General features: G+C 42.7%; 1 protein-coding gene across 3 annotated transcripts in view; it reads right to left on the bottom strand.

Annotated features, from left to right (window-relative positions):
* Positions 1-24912, bottom strand: part of LOC117428991 (phosphatidylinositol 3-kinase regulatory subunit gamma-like) — a 55320-nt gene that overhangs the window by 10472 nt on the left and 19936 nt on the right. For 2 of the 3 annotated variants that reach the window (XM_059014004.1, XM_059014006.1), the window contains 12 exons: positions 17898-17990; positions 15849-15923; positions 11786-11923; positions 10080-10272; positions 8810-8895; positions 7972-8077; positions 7437-7535; positions 6988-7168; positions 6011-6136; positions 4917-5059; positions 4319-4495; positions 2613-2684 (listed from right to left, as the gene is read on the bottom strand). In XM_059014004.1, coding sequence (XP_058869987.1) covers positions 2613-2684; positions 4319-4495; positions 4917-5059; positions 6011-6136; positions 6988-7168; positions 7437-7535; positions 7972-8077; positions 8810-8895; positions 10080-10272; positions 11786-11923; positions 15849-15923; positions 17898-17990 — 1489 coding nt within the window. The remainder of the gene's footprint in view (positions 1-2612; positions 2685-4318; positions 4496-4916; positions 5060-6010; positions 6137-6987; positions 7169-7436; positions 7536-7971; positions 8078-8809; positions 8896-10079; positions 10273-11785; positions 11924-15848; positions 15924-17897; positions 17991-24912) is intronic. The other variant, XM_059014005.1, reaches the window with a different exon arrangement.

Here is a 24912-nt window from a genome sequence, read left to right as displayed (position 1 = left end):
GAATACAGGCTGAGGGGGGAGGAGAGCACAGGGTTACTGTGGAATACCGGAATAAGGGGGGAGGAGAGCACAGAGTTACTGTGGAATACAGGCTGAGGGAGGAGAGCACAGGGTTACTGTGGAATACAGGATGAGGGGGAAGGAGAGCACAGGGTTACTGTGGAATACAGGCTGAGGGAGGAGGAGAGCACAGGGTTACTGTGGAATACAGGCTGAGGGAGGAGAGCACAGGGTTACTGTGGAATACAGGCTGAGGGAGGAGAGCACAGGGTTACTGTGGAATACAGGCTGAGGGGGGAGGAGAGCACAGGGTTACTGTGGAATACAGGCTGAGGGGGGGGAGAGCACAGGGTTACTGTGGAATACAGGCTGAGGGAGGAGGAGAGCACAGGGTTACTATGGAATACAGGCTGAGGGAGGAGAGCACAGGGTTACTGTGGAATACAGGCTGAGGGGGGAGGAGAGCACAGGGTTACTGTGGAATACAGGCTGAGGGAGGAGGAGAGCACAGGGTTACTGTGGAATACAGGCTGAGGGAGGAGAGCACAGGGTTACTGTGGAATACAGGCTGAGGGAGGAGAGCACAGGGTTACTGTGGAATACAGGCTGAGGGAGGAGAGCACAGGGTTACTGTGGAATACAGGCTGAGGGAGGAGAGCACAGGGTTACTGTGGAATACAGGCTGAGGGAGGAGAGCACAGGGTTACTGTGGAATACAGGCTGAGGGAGGAGAGCACAGGGTTACTGTGGAATACAGGCTGAGGGAGGAGGAGAGCACAGGGTTACTGTGGAATACAGGCTGGGGGGGAGAAGAGCACAGGGTTACTGTGGAATACAGGCTGAGGGAGGAGAGCACAGGGTTACTGTGGAATACAGGCTGAGGGAGGAGAGCACAGGGTTACTGTGGAATACAGGCTGAGGGGGGAGGAGAGCACAGGGTTACTGTGGAATACAGGCTGAGGGAGGAGAGCACAGGGTTATTGTGGAATACAGGCTGAGGGAGGAGGAGAGCACAGGGTTACTGTGGAATACAGGCTGAGGGAGGAGGAGAGCACAGGGTTACTGTGGAATACAGGCTGGGGGGGAGAAGAGCACAGGGTTACTGTGGAATACAGGCTGAGGGAGGAGAGCACAGGGTTACTGTGGAATACAGGCTGAGGGAGGAGAGCACAGGGTTACTGTGGAATACAGGCTGAGGGAGGAGAGCACAGGGTTACTGTGGAATACAGGCTGAGGGAGGAGAGCACAGGGTTACTGTGGAATACAGGCTGAGGGAGGAGAGCACAGGGCTACTGTGGAATACAGGCTGAGGGGGGAGGAGAGCACAGGGTTACTGTGGAATACAAGCTGGGGTTCTCGTTCCCAAACTTTTCGGATGTTCTCCTTCTGTACTAAAGCACCGTTCTGTAGTCTACGACCTTGCAAAAGAGATATTTGTGCACCAAGTCAGAATTCTTTATAATACTGGGGTAGAGGACAGTACATGTCTATATATGAGGGAACAGTCTATTTTTACACACATGTGAACAGTTCAGTGCTTTGAACTTTATCTATTATAGACGTCTGAGGATCTTTCAGCCACTCAAAGCACGCTTTGTGCCCACTGCATTCCACGACACATCAGAGAAACCCAACTGATGACATTAAACCACACTGAGTTTTTACCGTGCTGTATTCTCAGTGTTGGTATGGTTGAACTGCACAGTCAGTTTACAGCAGTGGCATCACAATCGGCATCCTACCCTCAGATACTTAACAGTATTCTCTTCATCACTCTTTTCACTGCTTTTCAATGAGCAACAGTCAGCTAAACAAAGGTTGGTCATGAACATAAATTTAAACTTCTATATTAACAATACAGCAATATATAATGGAGTTCTAGGATTGCGAGCGCCTGTGTGTGGGTTATATCGATCACTTCTAATCCTGACGATAGTTCCTCATAAAGACAGACACTCGCCGTCCCACAAGCCTATAATATAACCTATACATCCTATAGCTATTATATACTGCGTTTTCTTAATTACAACTTTATTGTTAACTTTAAAAAACTAAACACAATTTATAAATTTTATTTTCACTTCATTTCCAAACAAGTCACCTGGGCCTGGTTTCTGTGCTGTGCTACTGATAAGAGTGAAGTTTGTTGGTCAAGACCTCAGTCAAGTCCCCCTTAATTCTTCTTCCAGGCTGAATAGATTCATTTCCCTCAATCTATCTTCATAGTTCAGTTCCCCAAGCCCTGGGATAAGTCTGCTCTTGGCTGGACTCTCTCCAGGGCCACAATGTCTTTTTGGTCTCCCCAATACGTTATACAGCCTCATCATAAACCCATTGATTTGTGCTCTACACTTTGGACAAAATAACTGCAGGCAGTGTTTCTTTTAAGAATTAAGCTGTAAAAGTATTTCATTACTTCCATAAAGCAAATACAACACATTAATAGAATATTTAACCTTAATTAACCGGTGTATTCTAGTACATTTCCAGTCTGTCTATTGTTTAAAACGTCTTAATATCTCAAATATCTTTTGGTCTGATAGCTGGGAAATAGCCAGCATTCTTGTGCATGTTTTTTCCCCCCCATGTGTGAACACAGGGTTGTAACTCACTCCTCAGCTTCATTCTTGATCCCCAGCCATTCATTGATCTTCCTCTGCCTGGTGCCTTTCTGCGTCAGCCAGCTGGAAAGCAGAAGAAGATCCAGAAATATTACACAGGGACAAGTTAGCAAGCCCCGAGCTTCCATTCACCCAAACACTAAAAAAAAAAAAAAAAGGTAGGCTTGTAATGATACATGCGATTAAGGCTGAGATGATGCATCGATTTATCTATCGTTTGACAGCTAACGGTACTCAAGCCTGTGCATCGTTTTTGTGTAAAGGGTTTAAGCAAAGGACATTTTTATTTTTTACAAAATTTGAATCTGCAATTATTTCTTGCATTAAGCGCAGGTCTGACTCACTGAATCTGCATGCGACACCCTGCCCCGCCCCCTGCGAGTGTTTACTGATGGGACTGGATTGAAGTTAAGAGCGTTGTGCTAGAATTACAAATACTGTATCGACTGAGCTACAAATACAATGCCTTCCGATGGTTTGGCAATTATTTTCTTAAGTAAGACAGCGAGAAAGTAAAGTAAAGAAAGTCATGTTTGGGATACTCTAGTAACACAACTAATCTGCATGACCAATTAATGAGATGGCACCCTACAAAACTTCAAACGAAATCCATATTTACTGATCTGAACTACCCCGAAGTAAAAATGAAGAAAAACAACCAAGATCGTTCCAAACGTTGTATCTTTGGTCAGAAGCGTGAAGCACAGTGAGGAGGTATACAGTAATGCTGGGCAGATTGTAAGCAAGTGAGTCACCGCTTAAATTTAAAACAAAATGCGGCCACTATCAGGTTCCTTAACACAATTAAAATAAAAGCCATGGACAACACTCTTGTTACGAAAGTGCTGTGGACAGTGTTAACTTTTTTAAATTATTATTTTTTTTCTCTTGATTGGTTGTTACTCTGACTTGTTATGGATTTGAACAACTTTCTGGGGGGATTTTGCTTTGACCCCCAACTGGTACAAATCAACACGAGTAAGGTAAAGAAAATAAATAAAAATTAAGTTATATATTTAATTACTATATGCATAAACAGACGTAATCAATTTAATATGCATAACAGTTTTTAAAGCGTTACCAGCAATGTTACACAGTAATCCACAGCTCCACATCTATTACTGCAGGGTTGTTTTTTTGTTTTTTACACATTCATAATGTCGATAAATCGATGCATCAGCATTACATGCGATGGGTCTGATGAGCTACTTCTGTGATGCATAATAAGATCATATGATTATTAATGATGGGCTACTTTATTAAAAAGACAAATTAAACAAGATAGGGATAGTATGTATTCATACCAACTATAAAACACACTTATTCTTCATTCGTGAACCATTTGGTGAACTACAATGAGCGATGTTGTGCTTTTGGTCTAGTATGACGATACAAGGGACACGTACCTCCATGACGATATATCATGGAAAGAAAGTATTCATGGATACACAACTAATTGTTAAACCGTTAGTCAGGGGGCTGACTTTACCGGGTTTATACTACAAACTGCTCCGGATGGAATTTGAACCAGAGAATCACAGCCAGTATTTGGAACCATTATGTCTTCGGAAACTGAAAAATATAGACCCAATATAGAAGCCATCTTGTGATCCTCATCCTTTCCTATTATTGAGACTGGGACTGGGCTCATGGCTTGTGTTCTCGCTGTCGGATGAGAAGACACTGGCGCTGCTTACACTAGGTACTGGTCTCTGATTTTGCGCAGCTGCATCAGGTCTGGTTTCAGGCTGTTCATTCTCTTATCGATCTCACGGTTTTCGGCCGCCTGTTTCTTCAGATCCTGCTCCAGCTTCATCTTGCTGTCGTGGATCTCAGTGACACGAGACTTCAGCTTCTCCGAGTTGCTCAGGATCCTGAGGGAGGGAAACAGGTTTCAGATGACTATTTGCTGACAAAAAAATACAGAATTCAAAGAAATGCAGTTTTTTTTCATTTTATTATTATTTTTTTTTATTTACAGTGTCCAATTATCTTTGGATCACAGGAGAGCTCTGCTCAGTCCCTCATTACCTCTGGATCTCAGGGCAGGAGAGCTCTGCTCAGTCCCTCATTACCTCTGGATCTCAGGGCAGGAGAGCTCTGCTCAGCCCCTCATTACCTCTGGATCTCAGGGCAGGAGAGCTCTGCTCAGTCCCTCATTACCTCTGGATCTCAGGGCAGGAGAGCTCTGCTCAGCCCCTCATTACCTCTGGATCTCAGGGCAGGAGAGCTCTGCCCAGCCCCTCATTACCTCTGGATCTCAGGGTAGTAGAGCTCTGCTCAGCCCCTCATTACCTCTGGATCTCCTTGTCGTTGCCCTCACGTCTGAACTTCTCAATGTACTCCTTGCTGTACCTCTCCTGGGTCTGACACTGCTCTTCGAAGATCTTGATGGTTTCATTGAAGGCTTCGATCGCCGTTCTCTTCATCTGCAGCTCCTGGCAGTAAACAGAGAGGGGAGACTGAATTTTTATGGAGTCCACACATCTTTTGGCTAACAATACTCAGCGGGAGTGGTTAGCCAGCAGACTCACTGGGTATTTGTGTGGTCTCTGGGTTTACACAATGTCTCTTTCTAGTCTATCTATGGGCTGATTGTTTATCACACCCACGGCACAGTTAGATTACTAAGTCTCTGTGTTTTCATTGCTTTGAAGAGAACTGGCATAATACAATTGGGTCACAGCGATGTATCAAAGTACAGTCACTAAGTATTTATTAAAGCAGCAAGATATACCAGCTTTTTTTTTTTTTTTTTTTAAACACAGATATTAAATCATACTTAAAGTCTTCAAGATTTTCCTAGCACAGTCAGCCCCTTCTAATATCACTTCAGAGGTACTTGGCAAAAACAGGGACAAAAAGTAGAGCTTTCTGCTTTGATCATTATTTACCATGTTTACTAACTATGCCATCAACTTGGACAGTTCCTAAACACTGCATTTCTTAACCACTTGTGTGTATAGAGATTTTCTATTTACTAACTCACAGTTTCAGGGGAGGGCAGAATTACAGTCTATTCAATCCATCTAAACTTTGGCAGTTCTAAAACATATGTTTGTGTTTTTACAGACACAAATGACCTAAACAGAGACTCACATGCAGTGCTAGATATGTGATGATCCTAACTACTTATGGTAGATCTGCTGCTGCAAGAACAAAAATGAGACAAAAGCTGAGTGCAGTTCAATCTGAATTACTGGAATGCTTAAAGACCAGCCGTCATATGAATGGATGAACACAAATGAAGACACTGGTACTCCTGGCTCCTTCGAGTGGAAACCTGTCCACGTGGTCGGGGTGCAGGGCAGGTGCAGCCTGCCCATGTGGTCGGGGTGCAGGGCAGGTGCAGCCTGCCCATGTGGTCGGGGTGCAGGGCAGGGGTGTACCTGGGAAGTGCGGGTGTACTCCTCATACAGAATGTCGTACTCCTTGCTCTTCTCTTGATACTGCTGGTGGTATACTTTGAGCTGCTCTCCCACGGCCTCAATGCTGTCCTCTTTCACCACCTGATCCTGCAGACACAAGAACAAGCATGTCACTTCCATACACCTCCTCTGCCAAGGCTAATCATGCAAAACCACACACGCACACACACACACACACACACACACCTCGGAACTACATCAGTCTATAGGTTAGAAAATGCACATATAAAAACAGATGAATGTGATTAAACCCAAATGTAACAGGTCAATTTACATTTTGAATGAGGAATCCAAATTAGAGGCGCAAGTAGACAGGTATGGAAATAAGACTCCCATTGCATAGATGTTTGATCCATCCCTGGTTTTACTCCAATAAGACACACCTGAGTTTGTTACCTGTAAACTGTGGCTAATCAAACTTATAGAAAAACCTAGAATGCGTGAAACTGCTATGCAACAGGAGCTTTATTTCCATCCCTGATAGACCTCCATCCTATGTATTCACATGTTTAACCAAGGTTTTAACCTTTTCTTTATTAGCACTCGCAATATCAGTGGAACTTTCTTCCGTTGTAGATATGTTGGTTCTTTGCTTGGATTCATGCTTTCTAGTAAGTGCTGTGGAAGTTTGGGTTCATGCTGCTTCTTGGTATGAAACCGCACTCTGTGCAGCAGCGTGGTTTCACTCTGAAAGACAGTGCCAGCAAGCAGCACTTTATCTACAAACCAAATACTCTAGTAGAACCCTAAGAATATAGCCTTGTATTAGCAAGCAAATGCAGAATAAAAGAAGTGGATTCTCAGTATAATAAGAGGGGAGCTCAAGTAATGTTACTAAAGCTAAGAGGTAAGAATAGGGAGAGCACAGGCTGGCAGCCCTTCTATGAAGCCGGCGTGCTTGTACTGGGAGTTCCGGCCCAGGTGTGCCCCCTGGTTACCTGCTGGTACTTGGAGACAGGGCAGAGCAGTCGGGTGTCCAGTTTGGCGTTGTACTGTGCCAGGGACTCGTGCCGGTAGTGATTGATTAACTCCACCACAGACAGGAAGCTCAGGGGCTCCGAGAAACCGTACTTGTTGTCCCGATGGAAAATCTTTATCAGCTTGTTGTTGCCCCCTTTCCTAGAAATTTCAAAAGAGAAAAAAATGTAATAAATCTGACTATCAAATGTTTTTCTGTACCATGGGAATCAGACAGTGTTTATGCAGACATTCAGAAGAGTTAAATGGAAAGTGATCACATCACGTGACAAAGCCTTTGAAACACCAACACACTACTGTACCACCGTAGACTACGGTCCTGTATAAGCAGCAAGGAGGATGCCTGGATCTGACAAGTCTCCCCTGTGATGCTGTGTACTGGTGCACGGCGCCGCTGTGTCACACTTGCCTGAGGGTCAGGGTGTACTCTCCCTGGATTTTACTGGACGCGTCTCGCACCAGGAACGTCCCGTCCGGTGTGTCCCTCATCTTCTCGTTCACCTCCTCTCTGAGGACGGAAAGCAAGAGCGATTAAACAAATAAATACACACTGCCTGGCCACTTTATTAGGACCTATACATTAAGCCATTGACAGGCTGACAAAAGCATTGTTCAAGTTCATCCCAAACATGCTCAATTGGATTGAGATTTAGCGGTGGCCATGGAAGAGGCTTCTGTCATATGTGCACAATTCTGGCCCGGTGGAAGGGTGCCCCATCGCCTCTCAAGTAGCCATCAGCGTCAGGGCTGGGTGGACTCAATTTGCAAAGATGCCCAATTAAACCAAGGCTCTCTGAGTAATGAAGAGTCCCAAGGCATCCCAGGAGAGCATGACAATTCACGTAGTATAAACAGGGAATAGCGAATTTGCCATCAGCTCTGCCAGCTGACATTTTGCCCATCCACTTGAAGTGTAAGCTTGCAGGCCCACTGAAGCGGCTTACCTTGAGATCTCTCCCCAGTACCACTCAGCATCGCTCAGAGACATGCTGCCTCCATTGGCCAGGCTACTCGGGGCAGCCTTGGGCTTGGGTGGTTTCGGAGGAAGAGCTATAAAAAGGGGGAAAAAATCCTCTTCACCTGACTGTTCACACTCTGCAGCTCTAGACACATTGCCAAACACAGTCCTTGTGAGACTACAAAACAAGTTTGAAAAAACAGCAAGCCATTTTCTGTATGTAACATGCTATTTGACACAGTCTCGTTGAGAAACAACAGTCACATGCATCATTCATACCCATTGTCACCAACTGGCTAAATTCACTGAGCACGAATAACTCTTCCATACCTGTGGGTATGCCACTAATGGCAGAATAACTGAATAAATGGAACAAAATAATTAGGTTCTTTACAATAACCACAGAACTGCATTACCACTCACACAGTATTTCTGCTTATAAAACAAGTAAAATGTATGAGAGGTAGCAAAGAACAGTCGACTGGTAAAATGAGGCGACCAGCACCATGCCAGGGGATTGGGAGATAATTGTGAAGCGTGCGGTTTCAATGAATGGCAGTGCACTTGAAATCCAGTAACATATAAATGTTATTTTAAAATCTAGAGCACAAACAGCAAAGTGTTACAAACAGTACTAGAGCACCAGACGTTGTTAAATACATGATTAAAACTGACTAGGTCACCCTAAATATTCATTGTTCTACACATATAACGAAATGTAGGTATTTTAACCCTAAATGAAACCTGACAAATTCATACTGTGCATCTGCTTAAGACTGTGGTTACTGTTCTGTGTTGCGAAGCATCTTCTGAGTCCAGCATACCTGGAGGCGCTTGCTCGGGCTCCAGGGTCCTGTTCAAAAGCAGCTTCTCCAGAACAAGCACAGGGAGATCCAAACTCACATCACAGCTGAGAACGACAAGAGAGGAATCCATTCCTGTCAGGATAGGACTGCACTGCCTGCCACCTAACTGTGATCCACGGGCCACTCAAAACCAGCAAGCAGCTTCAACTTTCACAGGTGTGGGGGGGGGGGGGGGGGGGGGGGGGGGCTGTCCCCTTACCTTTTTATGAGGTTTGCCTGCCATAGATATATGTAAAGATTGTTTGAAGCCACCCTTCTAAAAGCTTCCAATAGTAAAAGCACAGCAAAGCATAATAAAGCAGTCAAAGCACTGTTAAAGCATAGGTAAGTATTGTAAAAAGCACAGAGGAGGTATGATAAAGCGTATTAAAAAAATCAATTTTAAACTCTTAGTATAACCAAGGCAAACCAATGGGAAAACTGCAAACTTACTGTGGGGAACGTCTCAGGGTTCTTACGGCTCGAAGGAAATTGTATGAAACACAAACACTGTGCAACACTTCACAAAGTAGACTGCAGCTCTTTAATACAATGAGATTCAGAACTGCATTGTCGAAGTACAGCAGAAACTGCAGGGTACATGGAGGATGATATGCAAAGGAGAATGTCTGACAGGCGCTGTGATGCACCGTTTGGCCACCAGAGGGGTGTTCAATAACGTCAAGATTTAAGTAGAAAACAATGCAAAACGACAATATTGCACAGGTTATGAATCACACTGTTTACTGCAAACCAGTTATAAATGCACTGAAAGAATCACAACTTTTTCAGACAAAAATAAAACAAAAAAAACACTGTTTATCTATCATTTGGATCGGGCTGTACTTTTGTCTGTTAAGGATTCAGAGTTTAAATGTTATCCAAGTGTTAATTATGGCTGAATGTTTAACCATGCAGGCAAAACACAGGTATCAGCCTTAGTGTTTACATAGCAGTGCACAGTGTGGGCTAAGCTCTATTGAATACTGCTTCAGTGTCTTTTCCATGTGCAATGCAATGCTGCACACACACAGTCTTCTACACATATTGCAGTCATTTATGGAAAGGGATGGAGGGCTACTTGTAATGGCTTTTCAGAGGGGCTGCAAACATTCCCAACATGTTCAAGGAAATTGTTTAGGAAATTAAACAGGAACTCACATCACTTCCATGAACTGCACTGAATACTGCTTCAATAATGGAAGATTGCAGTCGTCTAACACACAAGTCAAAAGTATCCCCGACTCACCCTGCGTTTGGAAGCCTGATGAGCAGGGGTCCGAACAGCTCTCCCAGCGCTCGTGGACTCTTCTCCCAGCGCTGTCCCAGTTTTGAGAAGTGTCGCAGCAGGTATTGGAGTGTGAGGGAGTTCTGGAGAGGGACCGGGGGAGACTCGAGAATGCTCAGCAGCCGTGTGTAGCTTTCCTTGGGAGACGCTTCTACTGAAACAATGGAGAGAAGACAGCGCTGTGGTGAGATCACTGGACTGTGCTGCTTGCTACAGATGTCACAGAACTGTTTTGCAGTTTCTGGGCAAGCCTGAGCAAGCCTGCATCGAGGCTAGTATAAAAATGACCTCTGGGGGTGAGCAACAGTTATTTTTGAAATATAACCCTGTTGATATCACTTCAAAAAGGCTGAGCAAATAAGATGACAGCAATAAGCAAATAAGCATAAAACACTGAAGTGCTGATACAACCAACATGCCTGTTTAGTTGTGGAACTCGAGCTAGTACTAGGTACATTGATTACAATAGTGTTCATTAATACAATGTGTTTTCAATATACAGCCAACTGTACTGTGCATGAACATAAGGAAAGCTGTAAGAATATACATTGCAGAATTCTATAGGCTATACCTGTACTACTGTGAACAGTTCGTAACACCTCAATTCTGTACAGCAAGAAATAATATTCTAATAATATGCCTGTCCCGAGTGATATTAAGTAGGGTGGAAATCGAAATTGTAAAATGGTTAAGAACCTATATTTCTACACCATATATGCATATATGGCCAAAATAAAGGCATACCTACTTTTATGAGAACTGAATTATGTTCTTTTATAAATTATTATTATTATTTTATTTTTTAGAGGCAAGAGGCAAACACACACCCAAAACCCACATATTTAATGAAGTTACACAGAGCTAACAAAATAGTGAATCTCATCTAATATGTTTTACCATCACTTTGTATATCTCCCATTTTCCTGAATGAAAGATGCACACATTATGTTAAACGTGTATTTGACTTATGATGGTATTTTTTTCATCTAATTTATAAAAAATAAAAAAAAAACTCCTGCGCTCTTTCCCATGCTGCACTTGACTTGCATGTATTCCTAGAGCTGGTAAATGTGTGCCTCTCCCCAGTGTGTAGAGACTGTGTAGCATGGTGGGTGCTCCTCCAGCCTCTCCCCAGTGTGTAGAGACTGTGTAGCATGCTGGGTGCTCCTCCAGCCTCTCCCCAGTGTGTAGAGACTGTGTAGCGGGCTGGGTGCTCCTCCAGCCTCTCCTCAGTGTGTAGAGACTGTGTAGCATGCTGGGTGCTCCTCCAGCCTCTCCCCAGTGTGTAGAGACTGTGTAGTGGGCTGGGTGCTCCTCCAGCCTCTCCTCAGTGTGTAGAGACTGTGTAGCATGCTGGGTGCTCCTCCAGCCTCTCCCCAGTGTGTAGAGACTGTGTAGCATGCTGGGTGCTCCTCCAGCCTCTCCCCAGTGTGTAGAGACTGTGTAGCATGCTGGGTGCCCCTCCAGCATCTCCCCAGTGTGTAGAGACTGTGTAGCATGCTGGGTGCTCCTCCAGCCTCTCCCCAGTGTGTAGAGACTGTGTAGCATGCTGGGTGCCCCTCCAGCCTCTCCCCAGTGTGTAGAGACTGTGTAGCATGCTGGGTGCCCCTCCAGCCTCTCCCCAGTGTGTAGAGACTGTGTAGCGGGCTGGGTGCTCCTCCACTCACCGTTGCTTTGCAGAGCGCTCTGCAGCTCAGTGTAGACTGAGCTGGGAATCACTGGGGAGGGCAGGTCCTGCAGGTAAGATCTCAGAGCCTCAGACACAGCGAGGACGTCACACTGCCCCTGGTCCAGCAAAGTCAGGTCTGTCCGGGGAGAGACAAGACTGTCAGTACACTGCACAGCACAGACAGCAACAGGACTGTCAGTACACTGCACAGCACAGACAGCAACAGGACTGTCAGTACACTGCACAGCACAGACAGCAACAGGACTGTCGGTACACTGCACAGCACAGACAGCAACAGGACTGTCAGTACACTGCACAGCACACACAGCAATAGGACTGTCAGTACACTGCACAGCACAGACAGCAACAGGACTGTCAGTACACTGCACAGCACAGACAGCAATAGGATTGTCAGTACACTGCACAGCACACACAGCAACATGCTCAACACAGATCTTTATTTTACCCTCGATTCTCTCCCCAATTTAGAATGTTCAATTATTTTTAACCCTAAAAGTGTAAACATTTAGGAAATAAAATGGAATATAATACGCCTAAAATGTTGCACAGAACCTTTTTATCGAAGACCAGTCACGGGACCAACACAATGTGGCTTTAATAACTGAAATGACATACAGTTTCTTGTAACAATTTATTACCATAGGAATTGAATGCACAAAGGTTTGATGCATTGGGACTGCAGATAGTAACCTTACTACTGAACACAGGGTTGGTTTTACAGAAACAGAAACGCATCAGGACTGTAAAAAAGTATCCTGCGTTGTATAGTGGCCTTTCTATTAGTTTTACCCTACTAGTTTTTGCCATCAATTCTCACAGCAGACCATTACGCATACCTGCACACATAGTGTTTGTGTAAGCCCTGGTATACAAGACCCCTAGAGCAGGGGTTCTCAAACTTTTTTTTCTGGGACCCCCTCTGGAAATGTTTCAGGCTGCGACCCCGCGGTGCGATATCATATGAAATTACTGTACATCACTGGTCCCCAGCCTTTGCTGGCCCATGGGCAACAACACTGAACACGTAACGCGCTGAGGGTAACATCATACTTTGCTCTACCTATCAGCCTGAAGAAACATGTATTTGTGGCAAGCACAATATGAGACAGAATTGCTTTCCCTCAGCCTAAGGAAACATTTATGTTTGTAAAATAAAATATAGGACCTACATCTCAGACAGTGTTGATTCTAGAGGTATATCACACAGGGGGGCACCGAGGGGGCCCTGATTTAATTATGGAGGGGCACTTCCAGGGTTCTACAGTGTTTTCACATCCAATAAAATGCCCCAAAAAAACAACTGTGTTAATTAAAAATAAGAAATATGCAATGGCATAATCTGAAGCTAAACTGCATTAAGTGAAGTGGGGGAAAACCACACACACACACACACACACACACACACACACACAATGGTGTATCTTCCTGCAATTTAGCGAATTCTGAAGTGCCTTGAACCCCCATAACTTTAGTATGCAGTAACTTTTTTTTAGCAGTGTGGAGTAATGGTTAGGGCTCTGGACTCTTGACCAGAGGGTTGTGGGTTCAATCCCAGGTGGGCGACACTGCTGCTGTACTCTTGAGCAAGGTACTTTACCTAGATTGCTCCAGTAAAAACCCAACTGTATAAATGGGTAATTGTATGTAAAAGATAATGTAATTGTATGTAAAAATAATGTGATATCTTGTAAGTATTGTAAGTCGCCCTGGATAAGGGCGTCTGCTAAGAAATAAATAATAATAATAATAATAATAATAATAATAATAATAATAATAATATTATTAACACACATTTTGTCCCTAGAGGAAAGCGTTTGCGTTGATGCTGGGGAAAGGTGGTTGATACTAAAGTGTGATATGAGCGAGCAGCTGGCCGTGCTTGTTTTCATCCACAGTGTTGTGAAAGCATGTGTACTGTAGTTTGTGCACGTTGGAATGGAGAATGTGGCTTGTAGGATTGATTCTATACCAGCAGCAGCTGAGGCATCCATGCAAGCTAGGACTTGCTTGATACCTTAGCATGTACCGAAGGCACGCACACACACTCGCATTTATACAAGAAGGATTAAACTGTACAACTGTCTAAGTGGCGCTGAGGGCTTATTCACTAGCTTCTCATGGCTTTACCCTCAGTCCTGGATTCAAGTCACAACATAGCACATGGCAGCTATCGTGCATCTTGACAACATGAGCTGCTGAATCACACTGTTCCAAATTATGCTGTTAAGCAGATGCAGGGTTCTCCCCAGGCCTCCCCCGCCTGTCCTGGGTTTGAGGTTAGGTTTTAGGGCTGGGGTTGCTTAAGGTTAGGGTTAGGGTTGGGGTTGGGTTAGGGACAGGGGGGCTTGATTTCGTAGAGTTGCCGAGCTCTGGAAGTGAAAGGTGTGAGTAAATGGCAAATGCCCTTGAATCATCTGATGCCCTCAGGACACTTTCTAGGGCATATTCCTTTACGCTGCGTTGCTGGGTGGAAAAAAAAAAAAATCTTGGAACTATCTGACAGCAGTCCTGACATAACATTTAACCAATCAGAGAGTTGAAGGGGCGGGTTTTCGAAGCACTGCGAGAGGCTAAAATGTTAACAATGACTGCTAAAAAATGTTCAAAGTAAAAATAGTGACAATGAATGCAGGGTTTTCAAAATAAGCCGGCAATCCACCGCCTAATACTATATTTGCGCTGGCTACTTTATTACAAAAATATTAAGATTATATTCGGGTATTATCATTCAGTCCATTTTTTGCACTCTGCAAGCGCAGCAGTTTTTCCTCTCTTTCAGATCTCACACACACAAGGGGTGGAGGAGTCATCTGAATGTTTATTCCCAATGTTATGCTTTACCTTTGAGCTGTAGAGTGGAGGTTCTCAAGCCTATTTTGAATAGATGATGCAGGCAAACAAGAAAGAACAGCTCTCCTGCAGTGAAGGCAGATGTTTGTGCCATGTACAGTACATTATGAATGGACTTTTTCAAGAGTGTACACTGTTTCCTAGCCCGAGCCCAGTTTGAGAAAAAGTGGGACTCAACAGCCTTCCTCATTCCATTCAAAACGTGACAATGATGCTTCTCAACTCTGCCAGCCCCACCTATTCAACGTGTGAGCCGACAGGGAGTAGACAGGGCTGCTCAACAGGTCTCACTGTCACATGGTCTCAGTGGAAGGAGGAAGAGTGTTTAGCGCCGGTGTTACGAAACAAATCCTCCCCCCTCCCCAAACAGTTTGAACTGCATAAATCGTATATTTGAGACCTTTCAAAAAATAATTTGAACAGAAAACCCTATTTTTCAAATGTATACGTATTTAAAGGTTTACATAAAAACTTTGTCCAAATAAACCTTCTGAAGCCATTCTTCTTGTTCTTATTAAAGTGTTTAAGTTCCCTTAGCAAGTTAGGCGTACACACATACATATATTTTTTAATGTGATTGATGGGTTATATAGGAAAAACGTGCATTTCAATAGGTGTACAGGTTTGTTTTTTTAATTATGTGTGTTTTAGGGTTAAAGTTTACATTACCAGATTTTAGGTATACATTACTTCTTTCATTTTTAACCACATCAAGGACATGCCAAATTAAGCTTGATTAACGAAAGAAACTGAGAAACGCAACATGGGAGCCCTCAAAGTGATTGCTAACACCATAAATCGTTACAATGACATTTGAAGACAACTACTTTATCAATGTCAGGAACATGCAGATGCTATAAAATAGTGCTATGCAGATACTCAGGATTGTCCTAGTAAATCCTTTAGCATGTTTTAAATAGTTAGGTATTCATTTAAATGGAATACAAAGGTGTAGATAAGAGCAGATGAGAGAAAGGCAGCTTTGCCGTGAAATTAACAAGTTTAACAGAATTTGATTTAAACACTAAAGGGAATTATATGGAGAACGGGAGTATCTGCGGGGCCCTGTTGTAAATGCTTTTAATACTGCAGTGCACAGCTTTAACTTCTGTTACAGCGCAGAGTGCTATTGCTGCATTAATCTCGTCCATCTGCCGCGACTGGGATTTCCTTTGCAAACTCGTTCTTACCGGTTCTCGGGGTCTGTGTGTTTTCAGAGCCAGCGAGGCAGCCAGGTGTCCTGTACAGAGTCTCACTGTCCAAACCTGCAGCCAGTGAAACAACTACTACAGTAAATCCACAAACAGATTGAGACAAGCTTTAAAACCACTGGTTAGGAATAATGTACACATTCAGAAATATAGTGTGGGTTATAAATATATAAACTTTGTTATGAAGTACCCGCCATGATTTTGAGATTCTTGTTTTGTTGTGTTCATTGGAGACCAGTACAGTGATACTGGTATATTTGCAAGACCCCTTCTCAGGTTTTTTTTTTTTTTTTTTCATAAATGTCCTGGGCTTTACAAAAGCTATAAGTCAGTATTTACTGACTTTTTTTTTTTTTTTTTTCCCCAAAATGTCTCTCAAGCATGTGAATTTACAGATTTACACCAAGAAAATCCATTACTTGAGGTAGATACATTGTATGTAAAGAAAGCACTGTTTTTGTGCAATATGTTGAACACACTGAACAGAAGCACGGGTGCAGGGTGACTTCACCAGCGTGACAGCTTCTACATTCACACAGAAGAGAAGCAGGAGCGCTTCAGAGAAGTTTTCTTTTTTTTGTTACGTCCAAAAGTTACTGTTTTTTGTTGCTGTGGATATTGTCAGTGACTCAGGCACTTTAAACAGTGGCAAACCAATCTAACCAGCAGAATGACCCCGTCCAGCACAGAGCGATGCTCAGTAACCACAGCAGCATTTCCAAAGACATCAAGCATCCACACAGGGCGTTTCAGCACAAAACAAGCACACCACCCCTTCTGGTTATGAGATTGCTGTCAGAATAGATTTTCACTTAGTGTAAAAAGACACCAGAGGCATTTTATTTTCAGTTTACATTTTTTATAAAAAAATTCCTGGCAATTTATCAGTGTTTGATAAAAAAAAAGCTAAAATAATGAATTTCAGTTTTTCCAGGTGACGGTCAGAAAGGCAGCTCGTCTGCTTCTGACTGTGTAAAGCTGTGACGTTAACCTGCATCAGTGCTTCAGTGTGTTAAACTGACAGACCCGTACTGCACTAAAACTATTTTCTATTTAAATAAATGTATCAACTGAATGTAAAGTCATGCATTTTCAGTAATCAGTATTTTCACTTGCTTGAGTGGGACACATTTTGGGATATAAAAATGAGTAATATAAATCGGTTAGAACCATGACCCTTTTCAGGCTTTAGCTTGTTCGTGTTATTTTCTTAGTTATATTTTCACTTTTTTTATTTTTAGAACTGTTCCCGTGTGGTGTTTGCACACATTCTCAAATGCTCCTTATTGTGGTTTGTTTGTTTATTTTTTGATCAGTCCATTCTGGTTGCCTGCCTAGAATGTAATGCATACAGCGTAAGTGTCTTTATATCTTAACGCTGACATACCACATGACAGAACAAACACAAGATTTGAATAACAGCAATAAAAACCACACAGCTGCAACAGCTCTTTGTATAATACTATCGGTGTGCAGCATCTAGTCGTCTATGGAAAAGACTGAAGAAATAATGAATATGAAATGAATTGGGCTACACAGTACACCTACATTTGGCCTGCATAGAACACTGGGCTGCAGTTTAAAGTCAAAAGTATCTTCAAAATGTAGGGGCACAGTATAAAACAAGAGGGAGGCTTTTCAAAGTTACTAAATGAAAAACACTACCTTCAATAAATCAATACCTGTTGTGTTATTTTTTGTAACAGGTGTTCTTTTTAAAGTAATTCACTCTGAAGTCAAAAGCTTTAAAACGAGCTCTAATGTCACTTAAACAGAAGAAATGAGGTGTACGAACGAGGAGGCTGTTCGGTCCACCTAAGCTCATCCTAGCAGCTGATTGGTCTCAGAACTTTGGGTGTTGAAGGATCCTAGTGCTGCAGCAGTGTTCCAATCCCTCAGTGTGTGAAGAAGTCTCCTGCCTTCTGTCTTGATTCTCCACTTGATATCAAACTGTATCCTCTGGTTGAAGGGGTTCACTTTATCAACCCCCTTTGAAGCGACTCAGAGCGTAGCTACCCATGTCCTTACCTTTCTTCTCAATGGCTTCGATCAGCTTGACTAGAATGGGGGGGGCGTTATCTGGGGGAGCAAACTGCTCCGTCAGGTCAAGTAGAGAGGAGACTGGAAGACAAAAAAAAAAACAAGGTCCAGTTATAACACAGCAAAGGAAAAGCACCACACTGCAGCACTTGACAAAGCAGATGTTCTGTGCTGAAGAGCAGGTGAACAGGAGGGAAAACCCTGGAATTCAAGTGAGCGAGAGCAGTGTGTAACAGAGAGGGGGCTGTTCATGCAAGTGTGACTAAAGCCCCTTTCACACTGGCACTCCTAACCACGTACCTGTGTCGTACCTGGCTTGACCCGGGTCCCAGCGACCCACCTCAGGATGTGGGTCGACACGCTTTGACCCGGGTTGAGAGAGACAAAATGCATGACGGCCGTTCGTGAGCCGAAGCAATAACAAAACAGCCACGCCTGCGTGAAAGTTTCACTTCCGCAAGGAACATTTCTGTTTAGCCATATTTTTGTTGCTTGAGACACACCATAAGCCAGACTGCAGCAGGGATGAAGAAAGATTTGCTCCAATCAACATTTGGGCAGACGGTTCAATCCAGAGAAGCTTGGATGGAAGCGTCAGTAACAAGCTGCTTCCGGGGCATTGATACGCGTATTGTGCACTTGCGTCAGTCACCCAGGTCAACCCTGCTTTATCAAAAGCAGTGTGAAATCACATAGCCAAACGGCATGACAATTTCAACAACAAAACACGGACTAGATGGCTTTCTCTGTGTCTTTTAGTCTAAATGTTTGCATTTTAGGATTTCCAAATTGACCGATATTGTTTATTTATTTATTGCATTTATATAGCGCATTTTATACAGTGCACTGTACAGTACATAGCAGAAAAAAAGAACACACCACAATACACTTGTATAGCATGTCACACATACAACTGCCACAGTCAGACTTGTATAACAGATTTAAATAACTGTACATAATAATAATACAAAAGCAGCAATTTTAAAGTTAAAATTAAAAGCCATTTTAAGTAAGGTTTATTTTCTCTAATCAAAAGGAGTTATTTAAGACTGGAGTAAAAGTTATAACACTATAGGCAGACAGAATAGCCTTTCTAAACTACTGTGGAAACAGAGTGGGGGAATTAAACTGACTGAGTAAATTATACAACTATTGCGTGAGGAGGCTGGGAGTCTTGAGCAGAGCACAATAAAGAATTGCAATAAACTCCTGAACAGGAAAAACCCGAATGGCTTTCAGGCTTTTTATTTTAGCCAAAGCCTCCTTTTGAGCGTAACCGCAAGTACAGAGCTTGGCAGAACAAGGCTCCTGGCAGCGCAAGCATAAACCACGACTGATTATTCATTCTGGAGTTCAGACAAACTGCCATGTCAGCACATTCCAGCTCACGAGTGCACGATAAACATGGAAACAGACTGCCAAGAGCCGGAGAGAGACAGAGAGAGAGACACAGAGACAGAGAGAGAGAGACAGAGACAGAGAGACACAGAGACAGAGAGACACAGAGACACAGAGACAGAGAGAGAGAGACACAGAGACACACAGAGACTCAGAGACAGAGAAAGAGAGACACACAGAGCTCACAAGTGCATGTTAAACATGGAAACAGACTGCTGAGAGACAGAGAGAGGGAGAGAGACACAGAGAGAGACAGACAGAGAGAGAGAGAGAGACAGAGACAGAGACACACAGAGCTCGAGTGCATGTTAAACATGGAAACAGACTGCTGAGAGACAGAGAGAGAGAGGGAGAGACACAGAGACAGAGAGAGAGACACAGACAGAGGGAGACACACAGAGCTCAAGAGCATGTTACATGGAAACAGACTGCTGAGAGACAGACAGAGGGAGAGAGAGACACACACACAGAGACTCAGAGACAGAGAGAGAGACACACACAGAGACTCAGAGACAGAGAGAGAGAGACACACACAGAGACTCAGAGACAGAGAGAGAGAGAGACACACAGAGACTCAGAGACAGAGAGAGAGAGACACACACAGAGACTCAGAGACAGAGAGAGAGAGAGACACACACAGAGACTCAGAGACAGAGAGAGAGACACACACAGAGACTCAGAGACAGAGAGAGAGAGACACACACAGAGACTCAGAGACAGAGAGAGAGACACACACAGAGACAGAGAGAGAGAGACACACACATAGACTCAGAGACAGAGAGAGAGAGAGACACACACAGAGACTCAGAGACAGAGAGAGAGAGACACACACAGAGACTCAGAGACAGAGAAAGAGAGACACACAGAGCTCACGAGTGTATGTTAAACATGGAAACTGATTGCACACACATACGCAGACTTAGAGGCACAGAGACATACACACACACACACACACACACACACACACACACACACTAAACCCTCATCATGACTCCTTAAATAAACCAATTCCTCATTTATCCCCCCCAACTCACTGCTGTAGTTTATGCAAGGGTGGAGTAGGTCAAATATAGAAAGTGCCAATAAAAAAAAATTCTTCAAAAAAGCTGGCTTGAATCAAAAAAATTAAAAAAACACAACCTCCCTCCCCACCCCCCTGTCAGGAATGTGTTCAAAGCTGCAGAAACAAACCCAAGTACATCTTGCTGAAAGAGGAGCCTGATTCTTTCATTCCGTGCGAAAGTATATGGCTTTTGGAAAGCTTCTATTCTTTGAGGTAGGGTACCGACGAATAACTACGAACTACAGCTTACAATGCAGCTTGCTGTTATTAAACATGGCTGGGAGTGAGCAAATACAGCTGTTTAAACAATTTAAGACTGGGGCGATGCCTAGTTTTTCAATATTGATATCGTTCTCCAAAAAAAAACAAAAAAACAATGCATCGATTGTGATTTGTACCAGTTGGGGGTCAAAGCAAAGTCCCCCAAAAAAGTTGTTTAAATCCATAAGTCAGAGTAACAACCAATCAAAAAAAAACCTCATTTTTAAATGCTAGTTCAGATGAATAAATTCAGATTGTTTGAAGTTTTGTAGGATGCCATCTCATTAAATGGCCACGCAAATTAGTTGTGTTACTGGAGTATCCCAAACATTACTTTCTTGCCATCTTACTTTAGAAAATAATAGCCAAACCAAACCATTGGAAGGCATTGTATTTGTAGCTCGGTTGATACAGTATTTGTAATTCTAGCACAACGCTCTTAACTTGCTCTGTTACTTTGAAGACTCCTGCACAGATCCAGTCCCATCAGTAAACAGGGTGGAGAAGGTGAGCTCAATCGCATGCAGATTCAGAGAGTCGGACCTGAGGAGAGCGGAGGAGCCCTGCGCTTAATGCAAAAAATAACAAATTTAATAAAAATGTTCCTTTGTTAAACCCTTTACACAAAAACAATGCACAGGCTTGACTACCGATAGTTGTCAAACGATACGATGCATCGATAAATCAATCGGACACGTGTTCTGTACTACGGGGTGTAGCACTGCGCTACTGCCACGCTACAATACAACACGTATGCAAGGCATTATATGAGATGTATGACCATTTAATGATAGACTATTTTGTTATAACACAAACATTCTAAAGTCAAATCTTGCGACTTTACAAAACTCAGACGTTGAGAGCACCCCATGGCCTCAATAGAGCTCAGAACCACATCTAATCTAGATGTACATCTGGCACACCAGTGTGTCACTTTAGCCAGCGCTCCTGAGACTCTGTCCCACTGGATGTCAGAAATACCACCTTTTTTCTATATAGTATTTCTTACATCTACCATAGGAAGTTGCAGGGGGACAGGTTAATGGTTACACTCTGGTGTATCAGACGTACTTGAAGGTTGGAAATTATTTTAACAGCTCTACTGTGGTAATTAAAAAAAAAAAAAAACTTAGAAGTCACCAGAATGTGATGACAATAAGATTTGAGAAATAGCAACGTCTGGCTGTCCTCAGAGCTCCATTGTATGTGGTTTCCAAATATCATATGCTGTTTGCTTCGAAGAGACCGTTCCAGTCCACTATACAAAAGTATTTGTTAACAAGGTGTTTATAACTGTCAGCTAACTCACTGACAGAGAGTGGGTAGCAGTGAGTGATGATAGTTTCACTATTTCGTAAAAGCTTGTTGCTGTAGAAGAATTATTACGCAAGTTTTAATAAAGACAACATAGCCTCAAAATGAATGCACACGTGATTATAAACAGTAAGATCTACTGTTGACAAATTCTGAACAGCAAAGAAAAGCCCAGAGAAATGACTACATCTAAGGTATGATCATAATGGTCATGTTTAGCAGATAAGACAGGAAATCAGCACATTCTGACAAATAACAGGTTGCATTTGGTTTGGCAATAAAGGTTGAGAATATGAACAGGTCGTTACTAAACATTAAAAAGATAAAGATTCAAATGAATAGCACTCATCAACACATACTTGTTTACTATTATAATCTGCACAAGCAATAGTAGCAAGTCCCAAAATATGGGAATACTTTTTACTGCCTTCCAGAGAGCGTCGGGGGTAGTTTGATTCAATCAATGTTTTTCATAAACAGGCTAGTCTAGACCTCACCTCCCCCCCCCCCCCCCCACTACAGGTTTAAATTATTAAATACATGATTTCACTATGCTCTGCAAACTTACTTGCCCCCAGCTTATTGAGGTGCAGGTGGTCTTTTCAAAATAATCTGCGTTTTCCCAAAAAACAGTCCCAGTTGTTTCTGAAGTCAAGATCTTCTTGCTCGCACCAGCCAGCTAACCATGTGTTTATTACTCTTATTCTGCTAAAAGTTTCATCCCCTCTGCCAATAACAGGTAGTAAACCTGACAACACATTCTTCCCCTTAGTTTTTCAGTTTCCTTAGATTTGAGGCAGATGCTAAATCAATTGATTTGAAACTCAGTGTTACAGAGCACCCTGCAGTGTTTACAAGAAACTCATCATGTTACCTTTGCTGTGTCCCGTGTTGTCCGTATCACAGAGTGATGTTTTTTAAACATATTGCAAACTCATTTTAAATTGAACCACACATCATGGGTGATAAACGAGTGCGTTCGCCAGGAGGAAAATACATTTCTCTAAGGATTGCAGTGTATCCAGATCATGCAAACCTGCCCTCTACCCCGCAGGCGTCGCTAACCTGCCCACTGACTCACATGCATCGCTGTTGAAGCCAGAGTTGGGGTCAATTCCATTTTTCCAATTGCATTTCCAATCCCTGTTCCCTTTTATACAATTCCAATTCCTATTATATTTTACGGCATAGTCTTTACTGAGGTTTATGCCAGAGGCTTTATCAGGTTACCTGACAAGTTCATTAAGTTGTATACAGTATTTGTTTGCTCAATAAAGCCATTGTTGTAAAATGATTGGAATAGGAATTTCAATTGATTAAAAGGGAATTGGGATTAGAAATGGAATTGGAAATGAAAAAAAGGAACTGACCCCAACTCTGGTTGAAGCACCACAAGGTTTGTAGGTCACAGATCTTACAATTTGGAAAAACCACTGGAGTAAATCTGACCAACAGCACAGGAAGGGATTCAGTCCCAGGAAGCTTTCTAACTGCATTAAAGTAAAATACATCCATAACCATTAAAACACTTCATAGTGCAACATTTAGAAACACTAAAAAGCTGCTCAATTCAATGAAATGTCTCGACTAGAATTCCTCCTTCTCAATATCTGCACTCTCATTAAAAAATGGTTCCAAAGAATTACATTAAAATTAGCTAAATTGCGCAAGCTGGTCAACATAAAATTCAATGCACATGAGAAAAAAAATCTGAATGTGACATCAGACTGCAAATACACCCCATGGCAGTTCCATTAAAGGTAAAACAACTTCCATAGAAAATATTTCATTTTTGGCCACCACAATTCATCATAAAAGACTGCTGTCCTTTTTAAACTAACTGTCATTCTGAGACCTAACATTTCTTTTAACAAACCGTCAACATTTAGAGTCTCAAGATGACAGTTCTAAGCCCCAAGTCAGTTTGGTATAATCCCCTCTTCGGGTACTGAGAGCATCAGAGTGGGGATATGGGGGGTTGTTCATCCATCCATCCATCTGCATGGCACACATGTTTACATATATCACAACCAACTGTGTCTAATTTTGAATTTACAGCTGTGACTTTACAGAAATGAATCGTGATCCTTTCTTTACATGATATATCGTATCGTAATAGAAGTATATATCATTTCTATAGTAATACAAGAACCAAAAGCACAACAGAGCTCTGTAGTTCACCACATGGCTCTTGAACGAAGAATAAGTGTTTTATAGTTGGTATGAATACATACTCTCCCTATCATTTATTTTGTAATAGTCCAACATTAATGAGCATTAGGTTTTATGATGAATCACACAAGTAGCCCATCACATGTACCTGTATACATACTGTACCCCAGCCTGTACATCACATGTACCTGTATACATACTGTGTCCCAGCCTGTACATCACATGTACCTGTATACATACTGTATCCCAGCCTGTACATCACATGTACCTGTATACATACTGTATCCCAGCCTGTACATCACATGTACCTGTATACATACTGTGTCCCAGGCTGTACATCACATGTACCTGTATACATACTGTGTCCCAGCCTGTACATCACATTTACCTGTATACATACTGTATTCCAGCCTGCATATCGCCATGTGTATCTTCACATTAGTGTATTGTTACACCTCTAGGGGCTAAAATACTTTTTCCATTTGTGTAATGTAAACAGTGTACTGTTTTCTTCTTGTGTAGCCCTTGTTGGTGCTACGTTTGAAATTAACGCGCGTTCTTTTAAATAGACCGTCATGTACTAGAGTAGCATATGGGGATAGTAGGCTTTATTCAGGGAGGGTTCCACAAAGCCTTTATTACTTCAGACACACACCCTCTGATCTAGCACACAGAGAGGTGACTGCGCTGATCTACCAGAGAGAACTGGATACCACACAGTCAAAGAGCTTGTCAAACTCGCAGGAGTGTCTGAAACGAGGTCAAGCTAAACAAACGCTCTTTTCTTGCCTCAGT

This window comes from Acipenser ruthenus, chromosome 47 (assembly GCF_902713425.1).
Source record: "Acipenser ruthenus chromosome 47, fAciRut3.2 maternal haplotype, whole genome shotgun sequence".
In the NCBI taxonomy this organism is placed as follows: domain Eukaryota; kingdom Metazoa; phylum Chordata; class Actinopteri; order Acipenseriformes; family Acipenseridae; genus Acipenser; species Acipenser ruthenus.
Note: the sequence above shows the minus strand (reverse complement) of the source record. Positions and strands in the feature narration are given on the sequence as shown.